This window comes from Dama dama, chromosome 5, assembly GCF_033118175.1.
Source record: "Dama dama isolate Ldn47 chromosome 5, ASM3311817v1, whole genome shotgun sequence".
In the NCBI taxonomy this organism is placed as follows: domain Eukaryota; kingdom Metazoa; phylum Chordata; class Mammalia; order Artiodactyla; family Cervidae; genus Dama; species Dama dama.
Window position 1 is genome coordinate 11,707,828 of NC_083685.1, and position 27,183 is coordinate 11,735,010.

Sequence of the window (27,183 nt, forward strand, 5' to 3'; positions counted from 1 at the left end):
AGATACTTATCACCATTGATTACCAAAAGAATTTTGACGCTGACTCGCCCACCCCTCCCTTGGGAAGAGAACCCCCTAGTTTCACCCTATAAAAGTTCCTCTCCGGCCTCCCATGGTTTATATGCATGAGGTTTCATCTCAGCTTCTGCTTTTTCAGCGAAAGCAGAACCGACCTGCAGGTGACTGAGAACGGGACGGAGAGTGGGGAAGACCCTCGGGACGGCGCAGGGCACCTGTGCCTTTAAGGGAAGGGGCGAGCCCTTGGGGGCGTGTCCGCTGGGCGGGGTTGTATGAGGGGCGTGGCCGGCGCGGGGAGAGCCGGGGCAGAGCCTGGGGCGATCCGGGGGACCAGACCCGGATGCGGCTGCCGGAGCGGGGCGCGAGTCCGAGACGTCTGGGGCAGAAGGTCGGGCAGCGCAGGCCGGCGGGCGGAGGCTGGAAAGGCCGCTAAGCCCTGCGGGGTCGAGGTGCGGAGTTTGCGGGTCCGAGGCTCGGCCGGAGGTAAGAGGAGCGTCACCGCCCGCCTGGGCGCGGCGGGAGGATCACGCAACCGGAGTTCATCTGCTCAACATCCGCCAGGATTGGGAAACGGAGCACTTGGACGTTCCCGGGGTCTCGCACCTAGAAAGTGCAGCCGCAGAAGTGATCGTAACCCCAATTTCCTGCCTCTGCTCCTCCCTATCACGTCTGCAGATCTTCGGAGTGTCTTAAAGTCTAGCCTCGGACAAGCGCACAGTCGCGCTCAATAAATGCTCCCTTGTGAGTGAGCACGAGAAATCGGCGGCCAATAGAGAGGAGACTCGTGTTGATCCTTAAGTTGGGAACACCTGAGGGCGTGAGCCCTTGTTAAATGAACCCTTATCGTTTGTTCTGACGCGCCAGCGTTTGTCTTCATTTTATGGATGAAGAATCAGAGGCTCAGAGACGTGGAGTGACCGCCCTAAGGCCGCATAGCGCCCCAGTGGCTAAGACTGTATTGCAGACCTGGAGTGTCGGCTCCAAGTCAGTGCCAAGTGCAGTTACAGAGAACTGCAGGAGGGAAGAGCCTGTCAACAGGTGAGGAAAGAGTGCTGAGACAGGCCTTGTCCTTCCCCAGGCACACCCCCCCCCCCCCCCCCCCCGCCCGCCCGCCAGGACTTTGAGCAAAGATTTACAAAAAAAAGAGAAACCTTGTTTTCTGGGCTTTGTTTTTCTTGAAGGCAAAACAGCCTCATTAGCAACACGTGGAAGAGCCAAAAGAAGAAAACTAGTATGCCAGGGACTTTTTTTTCTTTTTCTCCTTTCCAGTTTAATTTCTTTGAAAGAAAAATTAAGCTGGTTTTTCCCTAGTGTTGAAGGAAAAGACAGATGCTAGAGTCCGGCCCAGCTCTGCTGTTAATGGGCTGTCTGACTTTGAGCAATTCATTTCCCCCTGGGCCTTGATTTCCCCATCAGAGGCGGTTATTGCCCTGGGTTTCCATGGAAACACTACTGGGGGCTCAGGAGGAAGGGCTGTGTACTCTGCCTGCTGGATGAGTCAGGCCCATCCGGAACGTGGCTTCTGCATGGCTTTCCTTTGGAGGGAGATGGGGGGAGGGGCTTTCTTCAGGCCCCTCCTGTTGGGTCCTGCGGTCTGGTCTTCCATGACACTGTCCCTTTCTCACTCCTACCCAGCAGGCCACTGGAGGTGCCAGCTGTTTGGAACTGAAACACTGCAGAAGGGGAAGCATCGGGTGAGGGCTGGCCCCCTTGGGGGCTGATGGCCGGAGGACTGCTGAATGTGTACTGGGTCCTGAGCTTGCTCTGTGTGCTGCAAATGGTGGAGACAGTGTCCGGGGCCAGGGCCCCATCTGCAGGGGCCCACATTAGCTCCCAGTTTCCAGCCTCAGGTGTGAGCCAGACCGGCGTGGTAGACGTGAGTATCCACTCAGGGAACTGGTATCAGGTGGGGACGTAGTCAGATGACCCGGTATTTATTGAGCACCTACTCTGTACCAAGCACTGAAATGAACCCTGGAATATGCCAGGGAACATATACTGTAGACAAAAATCCCTGCCCTGATGGAGTGAACAGTTTCCTAGGAGGATGGCTAAATAAACATGTAGATTTCATGCAGTAAGATACTAGGTGCTCTACAGATGAAGAGGATGAAGTGGTATTGCAGAGTGGAGGCTATGAGGTTCGGGGAATATTTACAACTGTTTCAGATTGGGTGATCACACATGGCTTCTGGGAGGAAGTGACCTTTTAAGCCCAGCCCTGAGTGGAGAAAGGAAGCCACTTGTAACAGACACCAGAAGGAAGAACATTCTAGGTGGAAAGAAAAGCATATGCAAAGGCCCTGAGTTAGGACCAAGCTTAGTGGATTTCTGGAACTGTGAGGAGGCCAGAATGGCTGGAACAGGGTGAGTCATGGGGGAGAGTGTTAAGAATGAAGATGGAGATGTGGTGGTGGTCAGATTACAAAAGACCTTAGGAGCTGAAGCTAGGAGGTGGGATTTGTTTTATGACAGTGGGGGGATGGAAGGTTTTCAGCAGGGAGTTATCAAAATCTGATTTATTTCTTCAGAGAATGTCTCTGGCTTCTCTGGAGAAAATGGATTGAGGGTAGCAGCAGGGAGACCAGTAGGAAAGCTCTGGCAGCTTCCCAGGTGATGGTTGTGCAAGAGAGGAAAGAAGTGGCAGGACTTGGAGTAATGTCAGAAGGATAACAAGCAGGAGGTACTGATGGATGGAGGGACAAAGTGGTGGAAGAAAGGAGTCAAAGATGGCTCCAGATTTCTGGCCTTAGTGTCTTGGTGGGTGGGGGGATGGTAGTGCCTTTGACTTGGATGCACCAAAGGAGAAGCAGTGATGAGAACAAGGAGGCTTCCTTCTGAGGCAGGGAGGTAGGCAGATGGTGGAGACCGGCTGCAGGGAACTCTCATCATTCTGTTCTGATGTCTGTAAGGGGAGGGGAGGTTGCAGTGGATCCAGAGTGAAAATCTGAAGGCAGAGGGGCTGGATTCTCACTTTGTATTTTCTTCGATGGGAGGACAAACGGAGTAACAAACTCCTCCCAACCTGAACGGACAGCTGAGAGTGTGTTTAGCACCCACGCCAACTTTATAGGGCTGCAGAGTACCTTCATGCCCCTTGTTTGAACCAGGCAAACAGGTAATTATGCCCATTTTATAGATGGGAAAGTGATTTGCGGTTACTGTAGGTTATAAAATTGACTGCTGCCTCCTGGAGGCAGGAAAATGGGGGTTATCTGTGGCTTGGGTCAGATAATCTCTCTGAGTTATTGAGCTCTTCAGCCAGCGCTGTGCAGTGCTCACCAAATCCTGCCCTCAAACCCCCGAGATGAGTCTGATGATTTCTGTGCTGCCCATGAGGATGCTGAGGTTGAGGGAGGGGAAGTTGGCCATGAGGGAAGTTGCAGAGCCAGGACGTGGACTCATGGCTAAATCCAGATCCTCCCTCTTTGGCTTACCGCCTCCCAGGACTACACAGGCAGATGGCCTTTTGGGAGTCCTGCCAGCCTCTGGCCAGGGAGCCTGCAGGCTGGGAAAGGCCACCCATTCCTCACCTAGGTCCTTTTATGTAGTGACTCATTCAACAAATATTTATTGAGCACCTATTATGTGCCAGGAACTGTGCTACATGTGAGGAGTAAATCACTCAGTTCCTGCCCTCATGGAGCTTGTATTTCTAGTTGGGGACACACATGAGAAACAGGCTCACAGGTCAGGTAAATCCACAGGATTTCACTGAGCGATGAGGATCACAAAACAGGGTAGGAATGTGATGGAGTGAGATGGAGAGAGGTGACCGCTTTGCCTTGGGCTGGTGGGACAGGCCTCTCTGTGTACAGAGGGAGGCTTGAAACTTTGCAAAGATATAGCAGAATAGCACGTGCAAAGGCCCTGAGGCAGGAGCAGAAGGCCATGTCATGTCACAAACTTTGGGAGGCCGAACTGGCTAGAACAGTGACCTGAGGGGTGAAGGAAGAGGGAGGAGACAGGAGAGGGAAGCCAGATTGCCTGAGGCTTTGTGGACCATTGGAGAAGGAAATAGCAACCCACTCCAATATTCTTGCCTGGAAAATGCCATGGATGGAGGAGCCTGGTAGGCTACAGTCCACGAGGTCACAAAGAGTCGGACAGGACTGAGTGACTTCACTTTCACTTTGTGGACCACTGTGCAAAGTGGGTCCTTTCCTAGGCACAAGATGGGAGCCATGTTAGCATTTAGAACACAGGAGGGATATGATCTGGTTTTGTTGTTGTTGATTGTTTTTAGTTTTTTGGCCACACTGTGCGCCATGCAGGGTCTTAGGTCCTTGACCAGGGGTTGAGCCCATGTTCCCTGAGGTGGAAGCATGGAGTTTTAACCACTGGACTGCCAGGGCAGACCCCAGGAGGGACATTTAGCCCTTTATAGTTGCCGACCCCTGCCTCGTTTTATAAAGGCGGGAACCGAGGCACAGAGAAGTTGAGTGAGTTGTCCAGCGTCGCACAGCTATGAGTGGGGAAGCAGGATTTGAACCCAGGCTGCATGGCTCCAGAGCTCTGTCTTCAGAAGCAGTGTACCACCTGGCCTTGCTGAGCAGTTGTCACGAGGCCGAGGGGCTTCTGGAAAATAGCAGTGCTTTCTGCTCCTAGGTTGGGGTCCTGGTGGGAGACCTGTGATTTTCCACTCCTTGGAGGACTTGCCCTGTTGGGGTCCAGCTGTGGGGTTGGGAGAATAGAAGGACGTGTACCTACAGGAGCCGGGAAAGCGGAGTTTCCACTGCAGGTCACATCTGCCGCTCCTCTTGTGGGAGCTGGTCAATGAGGTTAAGAATGTGAGATGTCTTTGAGAGTATTTTGATGTCTGCAGGTAACTGACTCTAGATGCATGTTTTCGTTTCCAGTTGCTGCTGTAACAAATTACTACGAACTTAGTGGCTTAAAATGAGCACGTATTTGTCATCTGGGGGGGGTCAGAAGCCCGAAATGGGTTTCACTGGATTAAAATCAAGGTGTCAGTACTGTGTTCCTTCTGGAGGTTCCAGGGGAAGGTCCATTCCCATGCCTTTTCCAGCTTCTAGAAGCTTCCTGCGTTACTTCCTTGGCTTTCGGCTTCTTCCTCCGTCTTCAAAGCCACTGGCCTAGCATCTTTCTCTTTCTCCCTCCCCCTCCCTCTCTCCCTCTCACTCACTGTCTCTCACTGTCTGGACCTCTGCGCATCTCTTTCTATCACTCTGACCCTCACACCTCCCTCTTATAAAATCCTGTGATGAGATCTCAAGCCCTCCAGATAATTCTGGACAATCCCCCCATCCCCAAAGCCTCAGTTTAATCACCTCTGCAAAGCCCCTTCTGCCACGTAAGGTCACACTTCACCCAGGCTCTACGGATTAGGACTGGACATCTTTGGGGATCACTCCTCAGCCAGGGAGGATGAACCAGGAGCCTGTGACTCCATGCTGTCCCCTCCCAGCCCCTCATCCCTCCCAAGCCACCCCGTCCTGCCCATGCACAAGGAAGTGCCTTGGGCTGCAGGTAACAACATTTGGCAGGAGGAGAAGGGGACCACAGAGGATGAGATGGTTGGATGGCATCACCGACTCAATGGACATGGGTTTGGATGGACTCTGGGACCTGGTGATGGACAGGGACGCCTGGCAGTTCATGGGGTTGTAGAGAGTCGGACATGACTGAGCGACTGAACTGAACAACATTTGGAGAGAGCATCCAGGTAATGAAAACCCAAGCCTTTCTTGATGGGCCCCAAGTGAAAAATGGAAGTAATTTAGAATTGTCCCCTTGGTACTGGAGTTGTGGAATTGTTTGGCTTCTTAATGGAGGCAGCATGGACTTTGATAGTCTACAGTCTACGTGCATGCATGCGTGCTCAGTTGTGTCCGACTCTGCAACCCCCTGGACTGTAGCCCACCAGGCTTCTCTGTCCATGGGATTCTCCAGGCAAGAATACTGGAGTGGGTCACCATTTCCTCCTCCAGGGGATCTTCCTGTCCCAGGTCTCCTGCATTTCCTGCATTGGCAGGTGGATTCTTGACCACTGAGTCACCTGGGAAGCCCCAGTCTACAGTTTGATAGTCAATTATAAAGGGTGTGTGCAGAAGCACTTAGCAAAACGTGTGACACCAAGATCTGGTGGCCAGGTGGGGTTTGATGAAGACTGCCCTGTAGGTGAGGAAGGCAAGGTCCAGACACCTTAAACGGGCTGCTTCCCTGGTGGCTCAGACGGTAAAGAATCTGCCTGCAACGTGGGAGACCAGGGTTTGATCTCTGGCTTGGGAAGATCCCCTGGAGAAGGGGATAATCTCCAGCATGCTTGCCTGGAGAAGCCCCCTCACAGAGGAGCCTGGCCGGCTACAGTCCCTGGGGTCGAAAAGAGTAGGACGCGACTGAGAGACTGAGCACACAGCCCAGCAGGGGTCACCCAGTGAGCTGGTAGCAAAGCTGGGGCTCAGACTCAAGGCTGCCTTTCCTCTCAGCTACCCTGTCTTCCACACCAGTCTTACCGGTATAGGATTGAAAACTGACAGCCCGTGGGCTAGTCCAGCCGCTGTGGTTTGGGTTTTGGCTTTATTTGGTTTTTGGTGGAGTGGGGTGGTGGTTGTTCGGTCACTAAGTCGTGTCCGACTCCGTGACCCCGTGGACTGCAGCACACCAGGCTTCCCTGTCCAGCGCTATCTCCTGCAGTTTGCTCAAGCCGTCCATTGAGTCGGTGATGCCGTCCAACCATCTCGTCCTCTCTCTCCCCCTTCTCCTTTGGCCTTCAGTGTTTCCCAGCATCAGAGTCTTTTCCAATGAGCCGGCTCTTCGCCTCAGGTGGCCAAAGTATTGAAGCTTCAGCATCACACCTTCCAGTGAATATTCAGGGTTGATGTCCTTTAGGATTGACTGGTTTGATCTCCTTGCAGTCTTTGGTTTTATAACGTGGATGCCTTTCAGCAGGGCACGCCCCCTCCAGCTCATCACCACCCTTGCCAGCAGCCCCGGTGGTTTTAGACATTTGTGTAATCTGCCTGGTCCCCAGGACATTGCATTTGCAACCCTCTCCTGTCCATCCTGACCCTTAAAACTTACCCACAGAGGGGAAAATATTTGACCCTGTCTGGATTCCCTGGGGATCCTTACTGACTCAGGGAAGAGGATGAGAGGGGAAGGAGACAGACTGAGGATTCACCACCCTGGACTCAGAGCAGAGCCACGTTAGCTCTGCACCCCCTGGGCAGAGCTGAGTTCAGCTCCTGATGAGTTTCAAGGGAGGGGATGGCCAGCTTGGGGCACGGGGGCAGGCAGGACTGTGATTCTGGAGGCCAGATTTGGGGGGAACCTGCTTGCTGGCTGACTGTGCTGTTGGGAAGATGGAGAGGAGCTGGGCTGGGAGTGTCTCCTGCTTTCTCCCTGGCCGACTCTGAGGACGGGAAGGAGCCCGGGGCAGGAGATGGGGAAGAAGGCAGGAGGAGGAGGCCGCCCCTGCTCCTGGTGGGCTGTTTCCTCGGGAGCTTCAGCTAATAACTTTCAGGCAGAGCTGAGTTTGAAACCAGCTGGCAGTGGCAGGCCGTGTGCCCTGGGGCGAGTCTCTTTGCCTCTCTGTGCCTCAGTTTTCTCATCTGTGAAGTGGAAACAATTGTACTAGGTCTGTTCTGAAGACTGGGTGAGTTGGGGTCCAACACAGTGTGTGGCAAAAAATTATGAGTCCCGACTGTGTGCGAGACTTTGATGGGGGTGGCGGACATTAAGTCAGTCTGTGATCCTACAAATAATGGGGGATTTCAAAACACTAGAAGTGCTTTGAAAAGGAAGACCAGGGGTGAAGAGAGTTTGTAACTAGAGGATCTGCCCTGTCCTGGGTAGGGTGGTCAAGGAAGACTTCCTGGAAGAAGCATCTGAGGATTGGAGGATGAATGAGTGGTGTTTTTTTGAGGGAGGTGCCCCAGGCAGAAGGAACAGTGCGGTGTCTAGAGAGAGCCAGTAAGCAGGGGATAGAGGTTACCAGAAATCTCACCTCCAGCTTGGCGTTGGTAGAAGTTCAGAGAGGGCTTGTGGAGGGGATAGAACTGTTAAGTGAACAGTTCAGTGGCATTCAAGACATTCTCATTGTGTAACCATCACCACCATCCACCTCCAGGACTTTCTCATCTTGCAAAACTGAAACTGTTCTCATTAAATAACTCTCCATTTCCCCCTCCCCCCAGCCCCTGGCAGTCACCATTCAGCTTTCTGTTTCTGTAAGTTTGACTACTCCAAGTGCCTCGTATATAAATAATGATGGAACTATACAGTATTTGTCTTTTTGTGACTGGCTTGTTTCATTTAGGGCTTCCCTGATAGCTCAGATGGTAAAAAATCTGCATGTGATGCAAGAGACCCAGGTTTGATCCCTGGGTCGGGAAGATACCCTTGAGAAGGGAATGGCTACCCACTCCAGTATTTTTGCCTGGAGAATCCCATGGACAGAGGAGCCTGGCGGACTACAGTCCATGGAGTCACAAAGAGTCGGACATGACTGAGCGTTAAACACTTTCTGTTTCACTTAGCATGATGTCTTCAAGGTTCATCCATGTAGTAGCTTGGGTCAGAATTTTCTTCTGCCTTTTAAGGCTGAATAACATTCCATCATATGGGTATGCCACGTTTTGCTTAGCCTATTCATCCACTGATGGACAATTGAGTTGTTTCTAAACCTTTTGGCTGTTGTGAATCAGGCTACTATGAATATGGGTGTGCAAATGTCTCTTTGAGACCTGACTTTCAATTCTTTTTCATGTATACCCAGAAGTAGATTTGCTGGATCGTATGGTAATTCTTTTTTTTTTTTTCCCCAGTTTTTGTTAAGATACATTTGACCTACAGTACCATGTCAGTTTAAGATGTACAGCATAATGCTTTGACTTACTTATATTATGAAATGATGATGACAATAAGTTTAGAGGACATCCATCATCTTCTACAGATACAAAAGAAAAGTTTTTTTCCTTGTGATGAGAACTCTTGGTATCTACTGCCTTAACATCTTTCATATATACCATCCAGCAGTGTTAACTATAGTCATCACTTTGTACATTACATACCTAGAACTGGTTATTGTATTTTTAATTTGGGAAGGGGGGAACTGCCGTGCTGTTTTCCACAACATCTGTACCATTTTTACGTCCCCAACAGGAGTTGTACAGGGGTTCCATTTCTCCCCAGCCTCTCTAACACTTGTCAGCATGAATCTTTCTAATGAATACTCAGGGTTGATTTCCTTTAGAATTGACTGGTTTGAACTCTTTGCCATCCAAGGGACTCTCGAGTCTTCTCCAGCACCACAGTTCAAAAGCATCAATTCTTGGGCACTCAGCCTGCTTTATGGTCCAACTCTCACATCCATATGTGACTACTTGAAAAACCATAACTTCCACTATACAGACCTGACCCAGGAATTGAACCTGCGTCTCTTGCGTCTCCTGCATTGTCAGGCAGGTTCTTTACCGTTAGTGCCACCTGGGAAGCCCCGGGTAGAGCTTTGGGAAGGGTATTTTAGCAACATCCCTCAGAGGTTTAAGAAATTTCTCTGTCTGCAACAGACACTATCTGCCCATATCCTTTGGACCCTATTTTTTTTTTTTTTCCGGCTGTGCTGTATAGGTGATAGGATGTTAGTTTTCTGACTGGGGATGGAACCCAGGCTCTTGGCAGTGAAAGCGCAGAGTCCCAACCACTGGACCGTCAGGCAGTTTCTGACCCTACCATTTTGGTGGGCTTCCGTTGACTTCAGGTCAACAGCATCTTTTTCCAGAACCACCTATAAGCGTGGTAGGCCAGAAGTGCTGGGGACCTAGCACCTCCCTCCCCAGCTCTGCTCACCTGCTGACTGATAGGCGTTGGTGTATAAATACCCCAGCTCCCTTGCCCCTGGGATTACCAGCCCATGGCAGGAACCATCTCCACCGAGCCTTCGCGGTTGCTTCTCCCATCCCTGACTCACTTCCCTGTGTTGGTGCTTGTGCTCCCCACACCTCCCGAATGTGCTGCTTGCTTAGAAATCCTTGTCTCTTGGGCGCTTCTGGAGGAACTCAGACTGTGAGACTGTCTGACTCAGCACTTTCACTTCTAGAAATCTCTGACCAAACATTCTCACATGTGCCCAGAGAGTCATGTGCAAGGAAGTTGACTGTTGGCACTAGTGGAAAGACACACTCAATTGCTCATCATTAGGGAAATGTTCCCTCTATTACGAGTCATCCACGGTATGAAATCCTGAGACTACAGTGGGCCAGGAATGGGACAGTAATGGTCAAGGACAGGAAATTTAGAAGAACCTCAAATTGCCTGGATTCCAGCCCTTTCTCTACCACTGAGTGGGCCCTGAAATGCTGTCTTTTAAGTCTCGTTATCTGTATAATGGGCAGGATAATCTTATCTTCCTTTGTAAGATCATTGTTTAGATTAACTGAGGTAAGCTTTTAAGCTCAGCGCTGTGCCTGGCATATAGAAATCACTCAGAATGTTTTTACTTTCTTCATTATGTCTGTCAATATGTTAATAAATGGCACGTCTGTGAAGTGGTAAAAGTCAAGTTGCAGAAACAAGAACTTTAGGACAAACCCATTTCTATAAAACAAAACAAACTCTGTACTAAGATGTATCTACAAATGTCATTAAACTGAGAAATGTCTGTTTCAAGCTGATCATGGCAGGGGAGAGGTGGGATTATGGAGGGCAGGGATGAGAAAGGAGAATTTAGAAATCATTACATATTGTTTCTCTCTCTTATTTTTTTTTTTTTTTGCCATGCTGCATGACTTGCAGGATCTGAGTTCCCCAGCCAGAGATTGAGCCCAGGCCCTGGCAGTGAAAGCTCTGAGTCCGAACACCAGGAAATTTCCTGTTTTGTTTTGAATATGTGTATTCATGACTTGCTTCCCAGGTGGCTCAGTGGTAAAGAATCCGCCTGCCAATGCAGGAGACATGGGTTCGATCCCTGGGTTGGGAGGATCCCTTGGAGGAGGAAATGGCAACCCACTCCAGTAATCTTGCTTGGAAAATCACATGGAGAGAAGAGCCTGGCAGGCCACAGTCCTTGGGGTTGCAAAGAGTCGGACGCAACTTAGTGACTAAACAACAAATTCATGACTTACTTGTGTTCATTTCAAGTACAGGTTTATTATTAAACATGAAAGCGTGCAGCTGGAGCCTGGGAGTTTTAGGGACCAGGCTGAAGGAGGCTGTCCTCACTGCTTAGGTGGGGCTGCTCCAGTGGATCACGGGGCGGTGGGCTCTGATGTCCCCACCGCACCTCCCTTTCTGCAGTGTCGAGAAGTGTGTGGCCTGAACGCCTCTGACCGCTGCGCCTTCGTCCGCATCAATCCTGACTGCCGCAGTGACGGGGGCTACCTGGACTACCTCGAGGGCATCTTCTGCCACTTCCCAGCCCGCCTCCTCCCTCTGGCCATCACCCTCTACGTGAGGCCCTGCCCTGGGGGCGGGGGGGGTGTGCTGGTGAGAGGGGCCCGTGGCCCCAGCAGGACTTAATGCTCTTTCCCCCTCTCTGGCTTCCCCCCCTACCCCCGCCCAGGCTTTCTGGCTGCTTTATCTGTTTCTCATTCTGGGAGTCACCGCAGCGAAGTTGTGAGTTTGGCCCTGGCCTGATGTCCAGCTCGTAGACGGGAGAGCGGGGGTCCCGGGGAGGGGGGGAGGTTGACTTGGGGAGGACCCACCCTGGGCTTGGGGGGGAAGGACCTGGGGCAGGAGCCACTCGCCGTGGAAACACTCACTGCTGGCCTTTCCTCCGTAGCTTCTGCCCTAACCTGTCGGCCATTTCCACCACACTGAAGCTTTCGCACAACGTGGCAGTATCCTTTTGGTCCAGTTCTGGTACCCTGGAGGGAGGGCCAGAGGGTGTGAGGGGCTGGGAGACGGGCCTGGGCCAGCCGGAGTGCCTGCCCTGAGCCCCTTGACATGTACCCCCATGGCGTCACCTTCCTGGCGTTTGGGAACGGGGCCCCGGATATCTTCAGTGCCCTGGTGGCCTTCTCGGATCCACGCACAGCCGGCCTGGCCCTCGGGGCCCTGTTTGGTATGAGCGAGGGGCCCCGGCTGCGGGTGAGGGGCTGGGAGGGCAGCCGGAGATGGGCGCGGGGGGCACCGAACCTGGCCTCCTCTCCCGCAGGCGCGGGCGTGCTGGTCACCACCGTGGTGGCTGGAGGGATCGCCATCCTGCGTCCCTTCACGGCGGCCTCCAGGCCCTTCCTCAGAGACATTGTCTTCTACATGGCGGCTGTGCTCCTGATCTTCACCGCGCTCTACCGCGGCAGGGTCACGCTGGCGTGGGCCCTGGGTGAGTGGCCGCGGGACCGGGGTGGGGTCATTGCCAGGGCTGATGGCTGGGAGGCGCGGGGCGGGGGTGATGGGAGTGGGTGGTCTGCAGGGCACAGAGTCACCTTTGGGTCTGAGTGATGGAAGCGCTGCTTGGAACCATGGTGGCCTGGGCATGAAAGTGGTTCTGATCACCGAAGAGGGCAGGGCGAAGTCAGGGTGATGTTCTGGGTTTTCACAATTTACAGTTTTCACGAGCGGTACAGCCGCAATGCTGACTGTGACCCTCAGGGTCCCGGCGGCATCTCACTCCATCCAGATGGTTCCAAAGACATGGATGGAGGGGCGGCTTATAGAGGGTTGAGAAAAACCAGGGAGGGGGGCTGCGATGCAGAGACACCAGGGGCCAGCAGCAGTGGGAGCCCCTGAAAGGGGCAGAGGGTTCCAGGAGCTTGCTGGAGGGTTCCAGGCCCAGACCGGGGATCACCCAGCCTGAGTGAGAGTTGAGGAAGGTCGCGTGTCTTGCCAGAGACAGGGCCCACAGCAGGGAGGGGGTGCCCCAGACCCTGCCCTGCCACCTTCTGATTCACTCTTGAGGCTCTGTGGGCAGGCCCAGGGCAGCCAGAGATTGGGGGATACATACTGCAGGGGATCAGCCTCCCAGGGCACAGACAGGACACTAGCCCCTTTGCACTTGAACTGTGTCCTGGAGGCCACTCTCTGTGCCAGGCGTCACACCCACTGTTGATTGATGGATTGGTTTGGCGGGGAAGGCAGGGGCGGGGTTGGTAGGGAGAAAATATGGGCCAAAGAGGGGAAGGGGCGTGGGCTCCAGGAAATGGCCCTTTGCCGGCTGGGCTGGGCTGGGCTGGGAACACAGACAGCCGCTGCCGCCAGGTGCCAGCAACAGAACTGGGTGCCCTTGGTCTGTGGGCCCTGCGACCAGGACGCCGCTTGGTGACGGCGTGCCCTTGTCCGCAGGCTACCTGGGCTTCTACATGTTCTACGTGGTCACCGTGGTTCTCTGCACCTGGATCTACCAGTGGCAGCGGAGGAGATCCTTGGTCTGCTCCATGCCAGGTACTCCAGGTAAGGTCTGAATGGAGCCCCCGTGGGAGGACCCCTGGGTCTGGTGCCCTCTGTGCCCAGAAGCTGCCGCCTCTGTCTCCTGAGGCTTGTGCCAGCCATCTCCTCTTCCTGCTTTTTATACTTGTTCCACCAAGGTCCCCCCTCCATGGTTTCGCTTGTGTTGCTGAAGCCTTGTCATCACCTGCTTGCCCAAGTTCATTAGTTCTTCGTGCTCCTGCCTGTTGCTGGGGCAGATCATCCTAAGAGCTGTCACCTCCCGCATCCCAGAATGTGCCCCCTGCCAGGTGCTTCCACATCCACAAATACATGTACACACACATCCAGAAATATGCAACACAAACATTCACAAATGCATGAACAGCATGAACGTACATAACACACACACAACACATACAAATACACATTCACAAATACATACACATATACAACCCACAGGCTTCCCAGGTGGCGCAGTGGTGAAGAATCCACCGGCCAATTCAGGAGACCCCAGAGATGTGGGTTTGATCCCTGGGTCAGGAAGATCCCCTGGAGAAGGAAATGGCTACCCACTGCAGTATTCTTGCCTGGGAAGTCCCATGGACAGACGAGCCTGCCGGGCCACAGTCCATGGGGTTGCAAAGGGTCAGATATGACTGAGCGCACGCACACACACACACACACACACACACACACACATCCCACACACATATATAGTTACATGTCTTGAGCTGAATGGGGCTTCTGCCTTAGGAAAAGGCATGGTTCCCCCATTAACCCCAGTCCCCAGTGCTCTCTGTCATCAACCCCGACATGGACAGACCTGATGATGGTGGGAAGCCAGAATTCTCCCCCAAGCCTCTTTCACTTGTTCCCATGATGTGCTTGGCCCTCTTTGGCATGTGAGCCTGAGAACCTTGCTCTTGACCTGTTGCCATTTGTGCTGGGCCTCAGCTTTCTTCTCCAAACTCATTCGTTCCCCAGCTGTGCAGGGCCAGCCCCACCTCCCTGAACATGCCACGCTCCCCCTGGCTGTCTCCAGGCTTTGCGTGTACTGTCCCGTTTCCCTGGTGTGTCCTTCTTCTGAAAAGACTTAAGGACTCAGCCTGGAGGGAGCTCTGCAGAGACCCCCAGTTGTCTTTCTGGGCTTGCACAGCTTTCAGACTCACCCCAGCACAGCCTTTATCTCTTCATTCTGTTATTAATTTGCTTATGTTTCTGTCTATTGGACTGTGAGCTTCCAGAGGGCCGGACTGTATCATTTCCTGACGTCCTGGCACGGGTGTTGGTAACTCCCCCTACAGGAAGTCTACCGTGCTTTTTGCTCTCTTCTCTATCCGCTGGGCCTTCAGAGTTCAGCACATAGTACCCTGTGCTCTCTTTTAAACCCATCCTAGCCCGCTGGGCTGGAACAGAAGGGGAAAATGAGGCCTGGAGAATCACAGAGAGGCAGAACCAGGGCTAGCACTCTTCACTTGAGAACAGCCGTTTTCCTTTGGGGAACCCTTTCTTTGCAGGGCTCGGTCCTCTAATCCCGAGGACTCTTGAGAAAAGTTTCAGACTGGAAAAGAAAAATATGTTGGGTTCCAAGTTCTGAAAGGTGCAACGTGGAAATCAGTAAATGTTTGAGTTTTGTCTTCAGACGGCTGTATTAAATGTGACCTCACTGCCGCATCACCATATTTGAAAATGTTTTGTGAGTTAGACTTCCTGAGTCTGTAAGAATTCCTGAGCATACAGCATGATTGCTGAGAAGTTGATGATACAGAGGGGGCGTGGACACTTGCACCCTGAATACCGAGTGGTCCCAGAGGTGCCCTACCCTAGAATAGTGGTGGGAGGGCCTGGGCACCCCACCTGGCTCATGGGTAACTCCGCTCTCTCCTACAGAGATGCTGTCAGATTCCGAGGAGGAACGGGTGTCTTCTAACACCAACAGCTATGACTATGGTGAGTCTGGGAGCTCTGTGCCCAGCTGGGGTGGGGGTGCCAGCTGGACTGGGCTGGAGAGGTGGGTGATGGGACCATCCAGCACCCCCCCAGCCCAGGAAGGAGGCAGTGAACACCTTTCATTGCATGCTGAGCTGGGTTTGCCTTCCCCACTCCTTACCAGGCTCTGGGCTTTTTCCTTCTTCCCAGGGGTTGGGGACACTGGTGGGAGGGAAGGGAGAGGGTTTCCCAGAGGCTGAGGCAGCCACAGACACCTGCCCCTCCCCGCTTGCGCCCCCAGGTGAGGAGTACCGGCCGCTGCTCCTGTACCCGGAGACCACGGCCCAGATCCTGGTGCGGGCCCTCAACCCCCTGGATTACAGGAAGTGGAGGACCAAGCCCGTGTACTGGAGGGTCCTCAAGGTGTTCAAGGTCAGGGGGGACCCTGGGGCCAGGCCTCTGACTTGGTGACAGCACAGGACAGTGGCCCCTCCGCCTTCTCCTGAGCAGTGAGGGTGGGGGGCTTTGCTGAGGACTTGATGGGGAAATACATGAGCTGGGACTCCAGGGAGAATGTGAGTCAGGGAGCATGGCTCAGACTCCTCCCCGCAAAGAAGGAAGGGGAGCATCTTCCCAAGGACAGAGAAGAGAGGAGGTTAGGGACCCCTCCTGACCTGCTGAGAGCCGGGAACTGGGGAAGGCGAAAGTGTGGGTCACAGTGAGTCTAAATGAGATCAAAATAGCATTGACCGCTCACTGCTTCCCTGGGCTACCTGTCTCCTGAGGTCTGGATGTGAGCAGGCCGGTTTCCATGAGGCAGGACTGCAGTGCTTTCCACCACCCAGACCCAAAAAGTCAGAGGTCTCACCTCATAGCCCTCCAGTGTGGATACCTTTCAGGCCTCCTTAGACCCAGGGGGGCAGATAGTGAACAACTAATATTTATACCCCATGACAGCTCTGGCTGTATCATGATCTCAGGCCAGTCACTTCACTGCTCTGAGCTTCAGCTTCCTCCACTGCAAAATGGGGATAATGATAGAGCCTTTCTTCTGGAATCCTTGTATCAGTAAGTTAGTGCTGCAGCAGTGCTGTGTAAAAAACAGCCCCCAGCATCTCACTGACATATGATGACAAAATTTATTCTCATCCAGTCTTCTGAGATCACTCTGGCTGGTGGTTCAGGTCTGCCCCATATCTCCTTCTGGGGCCCATGGGAGTATGCTGTTTTCTTGGCAGAAGAGACCAAGGCAGACTCCCCAAGCCCAATTTATGTCTCTGTTCACATCACATTCACCAACAGCCCATTGGCCAAAGCAAGCGGCATGGCCAAGTTCAACATCAGTGAGACAGGGAAATATATTCTGCAGAGTAGTCATTTGACAAAAGTGTGGGGGTGATCAGTTCTGTTACAGATAGAGGGGGATTGAAGAGTTGGGGACCGTATCCAGCCTTCCACAGTGGTTGTGACAATTTGATGAACTAATCTGTGTGAAGGACTGGCTGTGGTGCTTAGCATATGGTAAGCACTCCATAGGTGTTATTAGGAGTTTAGCTGTTGGCTAAAAACACAAGTGAAGTGAAACACCAGATATCAAGTCCGTCAGAGTTGGCCCTGTATCCTGGTTTCATATACCTTCCTGTGTGGCTTTGGAGAGGTTTCTTAGCCTCTCTGAGCCTCAGTTTCTTAATCCAAAAGGTAGGAAAATTAAGAGTTCCTGTTCAGAGTGCTGTCATTGTTGGCACGCGGTCAGTGGCAGTGTGTTACAGCCGCAGTCAGAAGCACCTGGGGGTCTGCGCCCGGTGGGTGCTTTGGCAGTAACGCCTTGTTCCTTTGTTGATTGGTTGGTTGGTTGGTTGGTTGCTGTCCTGGGTCTTCACTGCCACGCGGGCTTTTCTCTAGTTGTGGCAAGCTTCAGTCACAGTGTGTGGGCTTCTCATGCAGTGAGAAGCGTGGAGCTTCTTGTTGCGGAGCGTGGACTTCAGGGTGTGCAGGCTTGGTTGCCCCATGGCATGTGGGGTCTTCTCGGACCCAGGACCGAACCCGTGTCCCCTGCATTGGCAGGTGGATTCTTAGCCACCGGGGAAGTCCAGCCTGGTTCTTGAGTGACTGAGCTCGGGGCGTGGCGGCCAAGCACAGGCCTCCCTGCCTTCACCTTCCTGCCTTCCCACACTTGACAGCTGCCCGTGGAGTTCCTGCTGCTCCTCACCGTCCCCATCATGGACCCCGACAAGGAGGACAGGAACTGGAAGCGGCCCCTCAACTGCCTGCACCTGGTCATCAGCCCCCTGTTCCTGACCCTGACCCTGCAGTCGGGGGCCTGTGAGTGTCCCTGCCCCCGGGCCGGCCCACCCCCTCCTCCCCGCATTCCCGACGTTTTCTTCTCAGCCACCCCAGGGGACCCTGGACCAGCCGGCAGTCCTGGACATACAGCAGACGCTTAATATGTGCTTGTGCCATGAGCCTCCAGTGGTCCATCGGTCACACTGGCTCCAGAGGGGAGTGACGCGCTGGTGGCCCTTGGACCAAATCCCGCCCTCTGGCGCATTTGCTTGCGTTACCAAATTCACAGAGTTGATGTCAAAATCTGGGGCTGGATTTCTCAAGATAATCTGAGCCACATTCCTAACAGCAGAACTGGTGGAAGCTGAGAAGAGGCAACCCTGCCCCCGCCCCGCCTCCTGCTGGTGCCCACTGACCAGCTCCTCACAAACCCTTCCACTGCCTGTTGAGTGACCTGGGTGGTCCCCACTGGCCTTGAGCCTTCCCCATCTGCCCCAGGCTTTCCTTTTCTGACCTGTTTTGGCTCGAGCACTGCCCGGTCTTGTCAGGCGTCTTCTAACTCCTCCTGCTCCGGTTCTTCCTGTTATCTGACTTGAGTATCTCATGCTGCCCAGTCCTCTGTGTCATCTGGGCTCCTCTCAACCTCAACCCAGGGGCATCTCCTGGAGGTGGCGGTAGGGTTTTGGTAGCAAATACAGGGCTGAGTGTGGCTTTTTTTTTTTTCCTGCTAATGAGCGTCAGGATGAAAAGGCTGCCAAATTCTGTTTCTCCTCCAATTTATGGGAAGGCATGGTCGTGGAGGAAGGAGTTGGTCCATGTGACCCCAGAGATGGGAAGGGCGCCCCCTAGTGGTGCCAGTGGGCTGGTTCATGACAGCCCTGCCTCTCCAGTCCCCCAGGGACTTGGTTCATCATTCTTGTGGCTTCTTAAGAGAAGGGTTCCCAAGCATTCAACATTCAAGAACGTCTTGATTTTTCTCCCATTCTAAACTGTTGTATTTGATATTTTTCTTTTTTTTAACTTCAGTGTACTGGAAAGGAATCTCTTTCACCGGCATCAATGGGAAACCAGCCTTGTTTCCAGTACACTTAAGATATTTAAATCTGTTACAGTGAGAGTACTGAAGAGGGAATCCATTTCCTGAGATGTGATTCTATGATATTTAGTGTCTTGTCCACCTGCCCCAACACCGTCTAGTGGTAGCAGGTCCATGCAGGGGAAAGAATGGTTCAGGCTAAAGCATTTGTGACTGCTTCTAGGTTGACCCCTGCATAGAGAGAAGCCCCAGACTTGGCACCCTGCCCAAGGTCCGGGGGTTCTCTCCATTTAGGGGTCAGCCCAGCAGGGGGTCACCTGCCCAAGGAGGTGACATGTCTGCCCGTCAAAATGAAAAAACAGAATCTCCAGCCTGAAACTAAGATAGGAATGGCTAAGACCACTCACTCCTACTGTCTTTTCCCATGCCCAAGGCAGACATCACTAATCAACCATGATGCTTTGGTCCACCTGAGCTTCAAGGGAGCACCCTCCAGCCAGGCATTACAATCTCACCTCCCAATCTCACTGTCAACTTCCATCTGTCTTCTCAAGGCCACCCTCAGAGCCCTCTTTCTTTCTTTTTTTTTTTTTCCACACCACACAGCATGCAGGATCTTAGTTCCCCAATCAGGGATCAAACCCATGCCCCCAGCAGTGGAAGCACAGAGTCTCACCACTGGACCACCAGGGAAGTCCCTAGAGCCATCTTTCTAAAGTGCCACTTGTCACATGTTGTGGTCACTCCCCCACTCTAAGACCTCCATGGCTCCCCAGTGCCTCTTGGAAAAAGGCCATGTCCCCCAGCCATCTTTCGAGATCTCTGAGAGCCCAAGCCAGCCACCTTCCCCAGCCCTTTATCTACTTTCGGTGACACAAATCTGCTCAACTCCTTCCCTTCCATCTCTTCCCTCTGCGCATGGAACCATTGTGCCCTGCTCTATTTACAACTCAGCTCACGTCCTCAGCCTCCAAGAAGACCCTCCTAACCACCCCATGCCCCTGTCTCCTCCTGAAATTCCTCCAGCACAGGACTGAGAAATACAGAGAAAGGACCTCTCACCCAGGTGTCAAGTTCCAAAGCCAGCTCTGCAAATGAAAGTCACATCCATCAAAATTACCCCCCAAAAATCTCCTGCCATGTATTATGTGCACGATTTTATATATTCATCCCCTTATGTTCTCCTTAGTGCACTGATGTTATGAGCCCATGAACTGGACTAAAGAAAGAAAAAAAGTCTTATTACATGTGTCTGGGCAAGTGAATCATCCATTGCCTTTAAGACTGGTGATGAAAGGATGGTATATGGAAATTTCTAGAGTGTTCTACCTGCCTGCAGGGTTTCCTCCCTTAGGTGTTTTAATATGAAACTTCTAAAACCTTTGTAAATTTGTAGTGGATTGGTTCATAGAGCGGACTTCTCAAGAGAGCCAGAATTAGTAAGGTTGAGTTCAACTGTACAGGTCATATCATGGAGCCATGCCTATCCATTGGTAATGCCTGGCTGGAGGGTGCTCCCTTGAAGCTCAGGTTGACCAAAGCATCATGGTTGATTAGTGATGTCTGCCTTGGACATGGGAAAGGATAGTAGGAGTGAGTGGTCTTAGCCATTCCTATCTTAGTTCCAAGCTGGAGAGTCTGTTTTTCATGTCTGTCTTTCCAGAGTGAGTAGCTCGTGGGCAGGGGCTATGTCTTCAATTTCTCTGTCTCTCTGAAGTGCCTAGGACAGGGCTGTGCACACAGGAGGTCTCTACCTTATATCCAAACAGTTGTTTGAGTTTTATCTGTGGGTTTTATCCCCTCCACACCCTCTCCATCATGCCAAGGGGGCTTCCAGGAGGAGGTGCCAAGTTGAAGCCGTGGAGAGTACCAGCTCCCTTTCTCATCCCTCTGCAGATGGCGTCTATGAGATAGGTGGCCTCTTTCCCGTCTGGGCTGTGGTGGTGATTGCGGGCACAGCCGTGGCTGCAGTGACCTTTTTTGCCACGTCCAACAGCGAGCCCCCTAGGTTTCACTGGGTAAGAAACCTCAGCTCTCCAAACTGGGAGGGGGGATGCCCAGGCAGATATCCTGGGACTGTTAGGCCACTGATCACTTTCCATGATAACAGGTCTTTAAGGCCACTTTTAAGAGATTTTATGCCTGTGCAAGTTCTTTTTTTTTTTTGGTAACAACTTCATTTTATTGAGTTGCAATTCACACACACATACAAGTCATCCATCTGAGATGTACAATTTAATTGTGTTTATTATATTCATAGGACTTTCCTGATGGCTCAGATGGTAAAGAGTCTGCCTGCAATGCAGGAGACCTGGGTTCAGTCTCTGGATCAGGAAGATCCCCTGGAGAAGGAAATGGCAACTCCATAATATTCATGGAGTTGTACAACCATCACCACAATTTGGGATTCATCACCCCAAAAAAGAAGCCCTGTACCCATTAACAGTTACTCTCTGTCCTCCCCTGGCCAGCACAGTCTGCTTTCAGTCCTTCCAGATTTTTCTGTTCTGCATATTTCACATACATGGAATCACACAATATGCAGTTGTTGTTGACTGCTCTCTTTCACTTAGCAAAATGTTTTTCAAGTGTATCCATGCTATAGCATGTGTCAGGACCTCATTCCTTTTCATGGCTGAATACTATTCCATTGTACAGGCATAGCATATTTTTGTTTATCCATTCATCCGTAAATGAACCCTGGGGTTTTTTTTCCCACCACTTTTTAGATATTATGAACAATGCTGCCATGACCATTGGTCTAGGATTTTTTGTGTAGAAATGATTCATTTCTCTTCAGTGTCTTCCCTTCTCTTCCTAGGAGTGAAACTGGTGGGTCAAATGTGAACTGTATGTTCATTTTTTTGAAGATATACCAGACTTTTCCACCATTTTAACTAGAAAGGCACCTGAGTTCCTAATGATCACATCCCAGGGGTGGAATTGTTTGATCTTTGGGAGTGTTCCCCCCTACACCATTCTCTCCATTCTGCAGGACGCTAAATAATTTTTTAGGCAGTTTGTCCAGAGAATTCTTTCCTAAAGTTTACTTAAATTTTTTAAACTAATTATTGCTTTTAAAAATTCTAGTCTTTATTTTCAGAAATTCTGAATGAATATACCAACCCAAAGGAATTTGAATTTTCAGCAAATTGATTATTTAGAGAAATGTTGCTGTTTTTTTGTCACTCAGTCATATCCAACTCTTGGCAACCCCATGGACAGTAGTAGCCTACCAGGCTCCTCTGTCCATAGGTTTCTCCAGGCAAGAACTGGAGTGGGTTGCCATTTCCTTCTCCAGGGGATCTTCCCATCATCCCAGGGATTGAACCTGTGTCTCCTGTGTTGGCAGGCAGATTCTTTACCACTGAGCCACCAGGGAAACCCAGAGAAACGTTAGCCAGCGTTTCTTACTCGTCTTTGAAGTATTCACACATGCTCCAAGATGGATGCACCTTGAAAACATGATGCTGAGTGAAACAGGCCAGTCACAAGGGCCCACATACTGTATGAAGCCATTTTTATGATGTGTCTAGAATAAACCAATCCAGAGAGACAGAAAGCAGAGTGGTTTCCAGGGGCTGGGAGGAAGGTTGGGTGGGCTGGGGAGCACCTGCTCATGAGTATGGAGTTTCTTTTTGTGGTGATAGGGTGGCATTTGGTCCATAGACTAGAAGCCTGATGAGAGCTGTGATGTACCCCTTTTTGACAAAATGGTAATGCTGAGCTAGCATTTTATTGAGCACTTACTATATGTCAGGCTCTAACTGCTTTGCATCAACCAACTCATGCTCATGACTACTTCACATGTAGGTACTATGAGCGTCCCATTTTATAGCTGAGGAACTGAGGCTATGTTCCTGTTCCTTCCCCCAGCTCTTTGCTTTCCTGGGCTTCCTGACCAGCGCCCTGTGGATCAACGCAGCTGCCACAGAGGTGGTGAACATCCTCCGGTCCCTGGGCGTGGTCTTCCGGCTGAGCAACACCGTCCTGGGGCTCACGCTGCTGGCCTGGGGGAACAGCATTGGAGGTGACTCGGGGCCGGGTGGGCTTCTGGAATTAGCACAGCCACCTCACTGCTCTTTTCCCCCGCCCAGCCAGAATGACATGTGGGCAGGGCTTCCAGGGCATCCACCCTCAGCAGCGCTCAATACCTACTGTCTTTGGAGTGACCATCACTGGGCTTCGAGTGGGGTGGTCTGGACTGTATCTGAGACTCTGTAGAAGCTCCAGTCTCTTCTCCACTCACTGATGCACAGATACTTGATGGCTCCCGAGAGTTCAGGCAGGACATGGAGCTCACTGCAGTCAACCAGCAGAGTATATCCATAGGTGTGGCATGGGTAGGCATTCATGCATACATTGAGTTAGCCAAAGAATTCATTTGGAGTTTTCCACTAACAGTATAGAAAAAGCGGAATGAACTTTTTGGTCAATCCAATACATATATCCTTCTTTAGTTAGAGCTGCCAAGTACGGTTAGTCAGGTTGTACACTGCCCAAGGGCATGCTGACAAGGGGTCAAGGGCCCCAAAACTAGCTCTCCTTCCACTCACCTTTTTTGGCCCCTTTTCCTAATTTGCACAGAGGTACTGTGTATACTGGGGCTTCCCAGGTGGTACTTGTGGTAAAGAACACATCTGCCAGTGCGGGAGACACAAGAGGTACAGGTTTGATCCCTGAGTCAGGAAGATGCCCTGGAGGAGGAAATGGCAACCCACTCCATTCTTGCCTGGAGAATTCCATGAACAGAGGAGCCTGGCAGGCTACATACAGTCCATGGGGTTGCAGTGTCGGACACGACTGAAGTGATGTAGCACACACGCGCTGTGCGAGCAGGGGACAGGACATGGGTGAAAGACTGGTGCTGGCTTGTCACACCCACAAGGCTGCCCCTGGTGGGAAAGAAGCAGGTGAAAAGAATTAAGGAGGGAATTGTGTCTTATGGGACAATGTGGCCTCCCCCAGCACCCGGACAAGCTAGTGCCAGAGTCAGGCAGACATTCATCAGTGTTTGTCGACTGAATGACTGTGGGTAAGAACGAAGGCATTAGTGACCAACAAGGGCCAGGGAAGTCCCGCACTGCTCAAGGCCTTCTCTTGTGTCCACACAGATGTCTTCTCAGATTTCACGCTGGCCCGCCAGGGCTACCCGAGGATGGCGTTCTCGGCCTGCTTTGGTGGCATCATCTTCAGTATCCTTTCTACAGTTGCCCTTCCCTCAGTGCTGGGAGCCAAGGGTGGGCTCTATTCCTCCCCCTTGGGATGGGCTTTCACTGGAACGCCTGGGGCAGGTGACTTGGCTGCTTGAGCCTCAGCTTTTTCATCTGTAAAATGGGGATATTGAGAGGACTGACCTCACAGGTTGTTGTAAAGATCAAATGAAGTGACAGAGTGCTTGGTAAACAGCACTGACGGCAGATACTCATCTTATTAGGGCAGAGGTATTATCAGTAGGTGCCCACACACTAAGCTTGTGGAAGATCTCTCCCTCTTATAGATGTCATGGTCTGTAGATGTCAGGGTTGGCAATGTTTTTCTTTTTTCCCCCTAATTGTTTGTTTATTTTTGACTGTGCTGGGTCTTTTTTGCTGCACAGACTTCTGCTCTCTGGTTGCAGTGCACGGGCTTCTTACTGCAGTGGCTTCTCTTGTTGCAGAACATGGGCTCTAGGGTGCGTGGGCTTCAGTAGTTGCAGCACGCAGGCTTGGTAGTAGTGGCACGCTGGCTTAGTTGCCCTGCAGCATGTGGAATCTTCCTGGACCAGAGATCCAACCCACGTCCTCTGCATTAGCAAGCAGACGCTAAACCATTGAACCACCAGGGAATGCCAGCAAACTTTTTCTTAAAGGGCCAGAGAGTACATATTTTAGATTTTGTGGGCCATAGGACTCTCTTGCCATGCCTCAACTCTTCCCCTAAAGTGTGAAAACAGTCATGGGCAATACATGAACGAATGGGCCTGACTGTTCCAATAAAACTTTATTAATAAAAGCAGACAGTGGGCCGGATTGTCCTGTAGGCTTTCATTTGCCTGGTCTATATAGAAAAGAGAGGGTCAGGCAGCCTGGGGCTATGACAAAGGCAGGGCTTGGAGTCTGGGCAGTCTTGGATCCCAGTTCCAGCACTGCCCTGTGCCAGCCATGTGACCCGTGTGCAGATGCCTCCTGCCCTTTGTCACGGCCCGTTGCCCACCGTGCCCTGCTCCTGGCTGTAGGGCTGTGGCCTGTCCTGAGCTCTCAGGTTGGGGTGGGAAGGATTGAGCCTTGGCTGGAGCCGTGCCCCCCATGCCATGTTCCACCACCAGTCCTCCCAGTCACTTCACATTACCTCTGTTTCTCCATCTCACCAGGCACCAAATGTTTGTCACTTCCTGCGATCCTTACAGAGTGAGGCAAAATGTACACTGGACAATCTCTTAGAGGTGCTAAAACTGGATAAGGCCTCTCAGATAGGGCTTTTGGGGGAAGGGAGGGGGGTGCAGTCACAGATCAGAAAGAAAGTCAGTGGGCTGTGTGTCGGGGTTATGGGGTTATGTTCCATCAGACTTCCTGAACTGGACCACAGATATGCTGGTGGGAGTGGGGCTGGGCTGCCTGCTGCAGATCTCCAGGGGCCACATGGAGGTGAAGGTGGGTAACAGCTGACTCAACAAGGGGCCTCTTCATAAGGGTCTCTTCTCCTCCTCCCCTCCCTGCTCCAGAGCGGAGACCATTCACGTCTCAGCAGGTTACACTTACTGGGGAGAGGACTCGTCTAGATGTGTGACGTCTGATTTGTAGCATATCTTTAAAATATTTTGCATATAGGGTTAAAAGTTTTCCTTGCAAGGTCATGAAGTAATTATTAATAAGATGTGGCTTTGAGGGAAAGGGGCAGGAAGGCTCTTGACTGGTGTCTTGGTCTCATCACTAAGTGTCTTGCTATAGGACTTTGACTGAAGTAGAACTCTAAGGGTCTCTAAGCCTCAGCTTCCTCACCTGTGAAATGGGTTGATCCCACCCCCCAACTTCCTGGATAAGCACCATACACAAGATAAGGGCCAGGCTGAACACGTTATCCCACCACTGTCGGGAGAGGACAGGCCAGGATGAGAGAGAGCTGGAGACAGCCCCAGAAGGGAGGAATCTCCATAGATTTGAAATGCACTGAGCAGAAGAGGCTGTGTGGATTCAAGGGGCTCTGCAAATTCCCTGGGGGCACTGAGACCTCTTGACCCCGGCATTCCAGGGGGTGGTAGGCTGGAAATCTGCATTTTAAAATACACTCCCTGGAGACATATGAAGGTTAGGACCCTTGAGGGACAGGTCCCCAGCAAGGTTAAAAACACTACTTCGGGCAGGTAACCCAGTTGTGTGGGTAACTTGGATGGGCCTCCTATGGCCAGATCATCCAGCTTTTTTTGAGAAGAAATTGGGATTCCTAGGTGAGCTCTTCTGTTTGGAAATATTGCACAGGTCAGACAGCGCCCCGTACAAAGCAGATGTGTCCCAGATTTGGACACATATACATTGCCAGGGACTCGAATTCCGAGGCCAAACCAGAAAAGGGTGAAGGTGGGATGGGGCATGTGGCCCAGGGGACGGTTTTAAGGCCAATTGTGTGGAAGCACTTGGAATGTGCAGCTGAATGATGGAGTCATTCATGGGAACAATGTCACCCACCTCTTTCTCCAGGAGGCCGCTAGTTCTTGAATACACGCGTGGCTGACTTGTAATGAACTGGTTGTGGGCCGGCCTTTCACAGTGGCCACGCCCATAAGCCAAATAGCTTCTGCTTGAAAAGTTTGCCTTTGTAAGGGGTAAACACCCTCTCTCTGCAGATTTTATTTATACTTCTCGCGGGTTTAATAGGTTCCTTTCATTCCTGATTCTCGGACAGCTCCAGATAATGAGGCTTCAGCGTTGGCCCCCCTGGGGGCGGTGTTTCTTTCCTCTGGCTCCTTGTAGAGTGTGTGTCTGCATTTCCTCTGCCTTTGTGCTGAGTTTAGAAAATGCTCCTGCAGTTAATTGCGTAAGACACAGGGCATCATGAGAGGTCATCACAGAAGGAAGTCCGCGCTGTACCGTTGGCTGAAAAACAGGTTGCTCTTAAACACGTACCTACTGTCTGGTCCCGTGTCTGGTTACAGAATACACGGGACTTGGGGTGCACATGTGCACCCACACATCTGTGTGGGCATGTGTTGCTGTATGAGGACGCAGGGGAGGGTAAGAGCTTGGACTTCGGATTTGGGCTCCGTCACGCACTATGGTCGACCCTTGAACGATGCGGGAATTAGGGGTGCTGATCGCCCCACGTGTCACAAATCTGCATAGTGCTGTCTCTGCCTCAAAAGCAAACGAAAGAGTGATAGTCGCTCAGTCGTGTCCAACTCTTTTCGACCCCATGGACTGCAGCCCACCAGGCTCCTCTGTCCATGGGATTTCCCCAGCGAGAATACTGGAGTGGGTTGCCATTTCCTTCTCCAGCCTCAAAAGCAAAGGAATTGATAAATGAATGTCCCAGGGGCAGGATACTGAAAGAGTTTGAATAGAATCAGGACTCAAACCCTAGCTGTTTTTCTTTTTTAATATTTGTCTATACCA

General features: G+C 51.8%; 1 protein-coding gene across 2 annotated transcripts in view; it reads left to right on the forward strand.

The window, feature by feature from the left end:
* Positions 1-298: 298 nt before the first annotated feature.
* Positions 299-27,183, forward strand: part of SLC8B1 (solute carrier family 8 member B1) — a 29,165-nt gene continuing 2,280 nt past the window's right edge. The window contains exons 1-15 of one of the 2 annotated variants that reach the window (XM_061141828.1): positions 301-1,056; positions 1,654-1,894; positions 11,278-11,430; positions 11,543-11,595; positions 11,762-11,819; positions 11,938-12,043; positions 12,137-12,304; positions 13,264-13,371; positions 15,238-15,297; positions 15,578-15,708; positions 17,457-17,598; positions 20,492-20,613; positions 22,472-22,625; positions 23,710-23,790; positions 25,163-25,227. In XM_061141828.1, the coding sequence (XP_060997811.1) occupies positions 1,739-1,894; positions 11,278-11,430; positions 11,543-11,595; positions 11,762-11,819; positions 11,938-12,043; positions 12,137-12,304; positions 13,264-13,371; positions 15,238-15,297; positions 15,578-15,708; positions 17,457-17,598; positions 20,492-20,613; positions 22,472-22,625; positions 23,710-23,790; positions 25,163-25,227 (1,557 nt within the window). In that variant the 5' untranslated portion in view covers positions 301-1,056; positions 1,654-1,738. Of the gene's footprint in view, positions 1,057-1,653; positions 1,895-11,277; positions 11,431-11,542; positions 11,596-11,761; positions 11,820-11,937; positions 12,044-12,136; positions 12,305-13,263; positions 13,372-15,237; positions 15,298-15,577; positions 15,709-17,456; positions 17,599-20,491; positions 20,614-22,471; positions 22,626-23,709; positions 23,791-25,162; positions 25,228-27,183 lie in introns of both variants that reach the window. The other variant, XM_061141829.1, reaches the window with a different exon arrangement.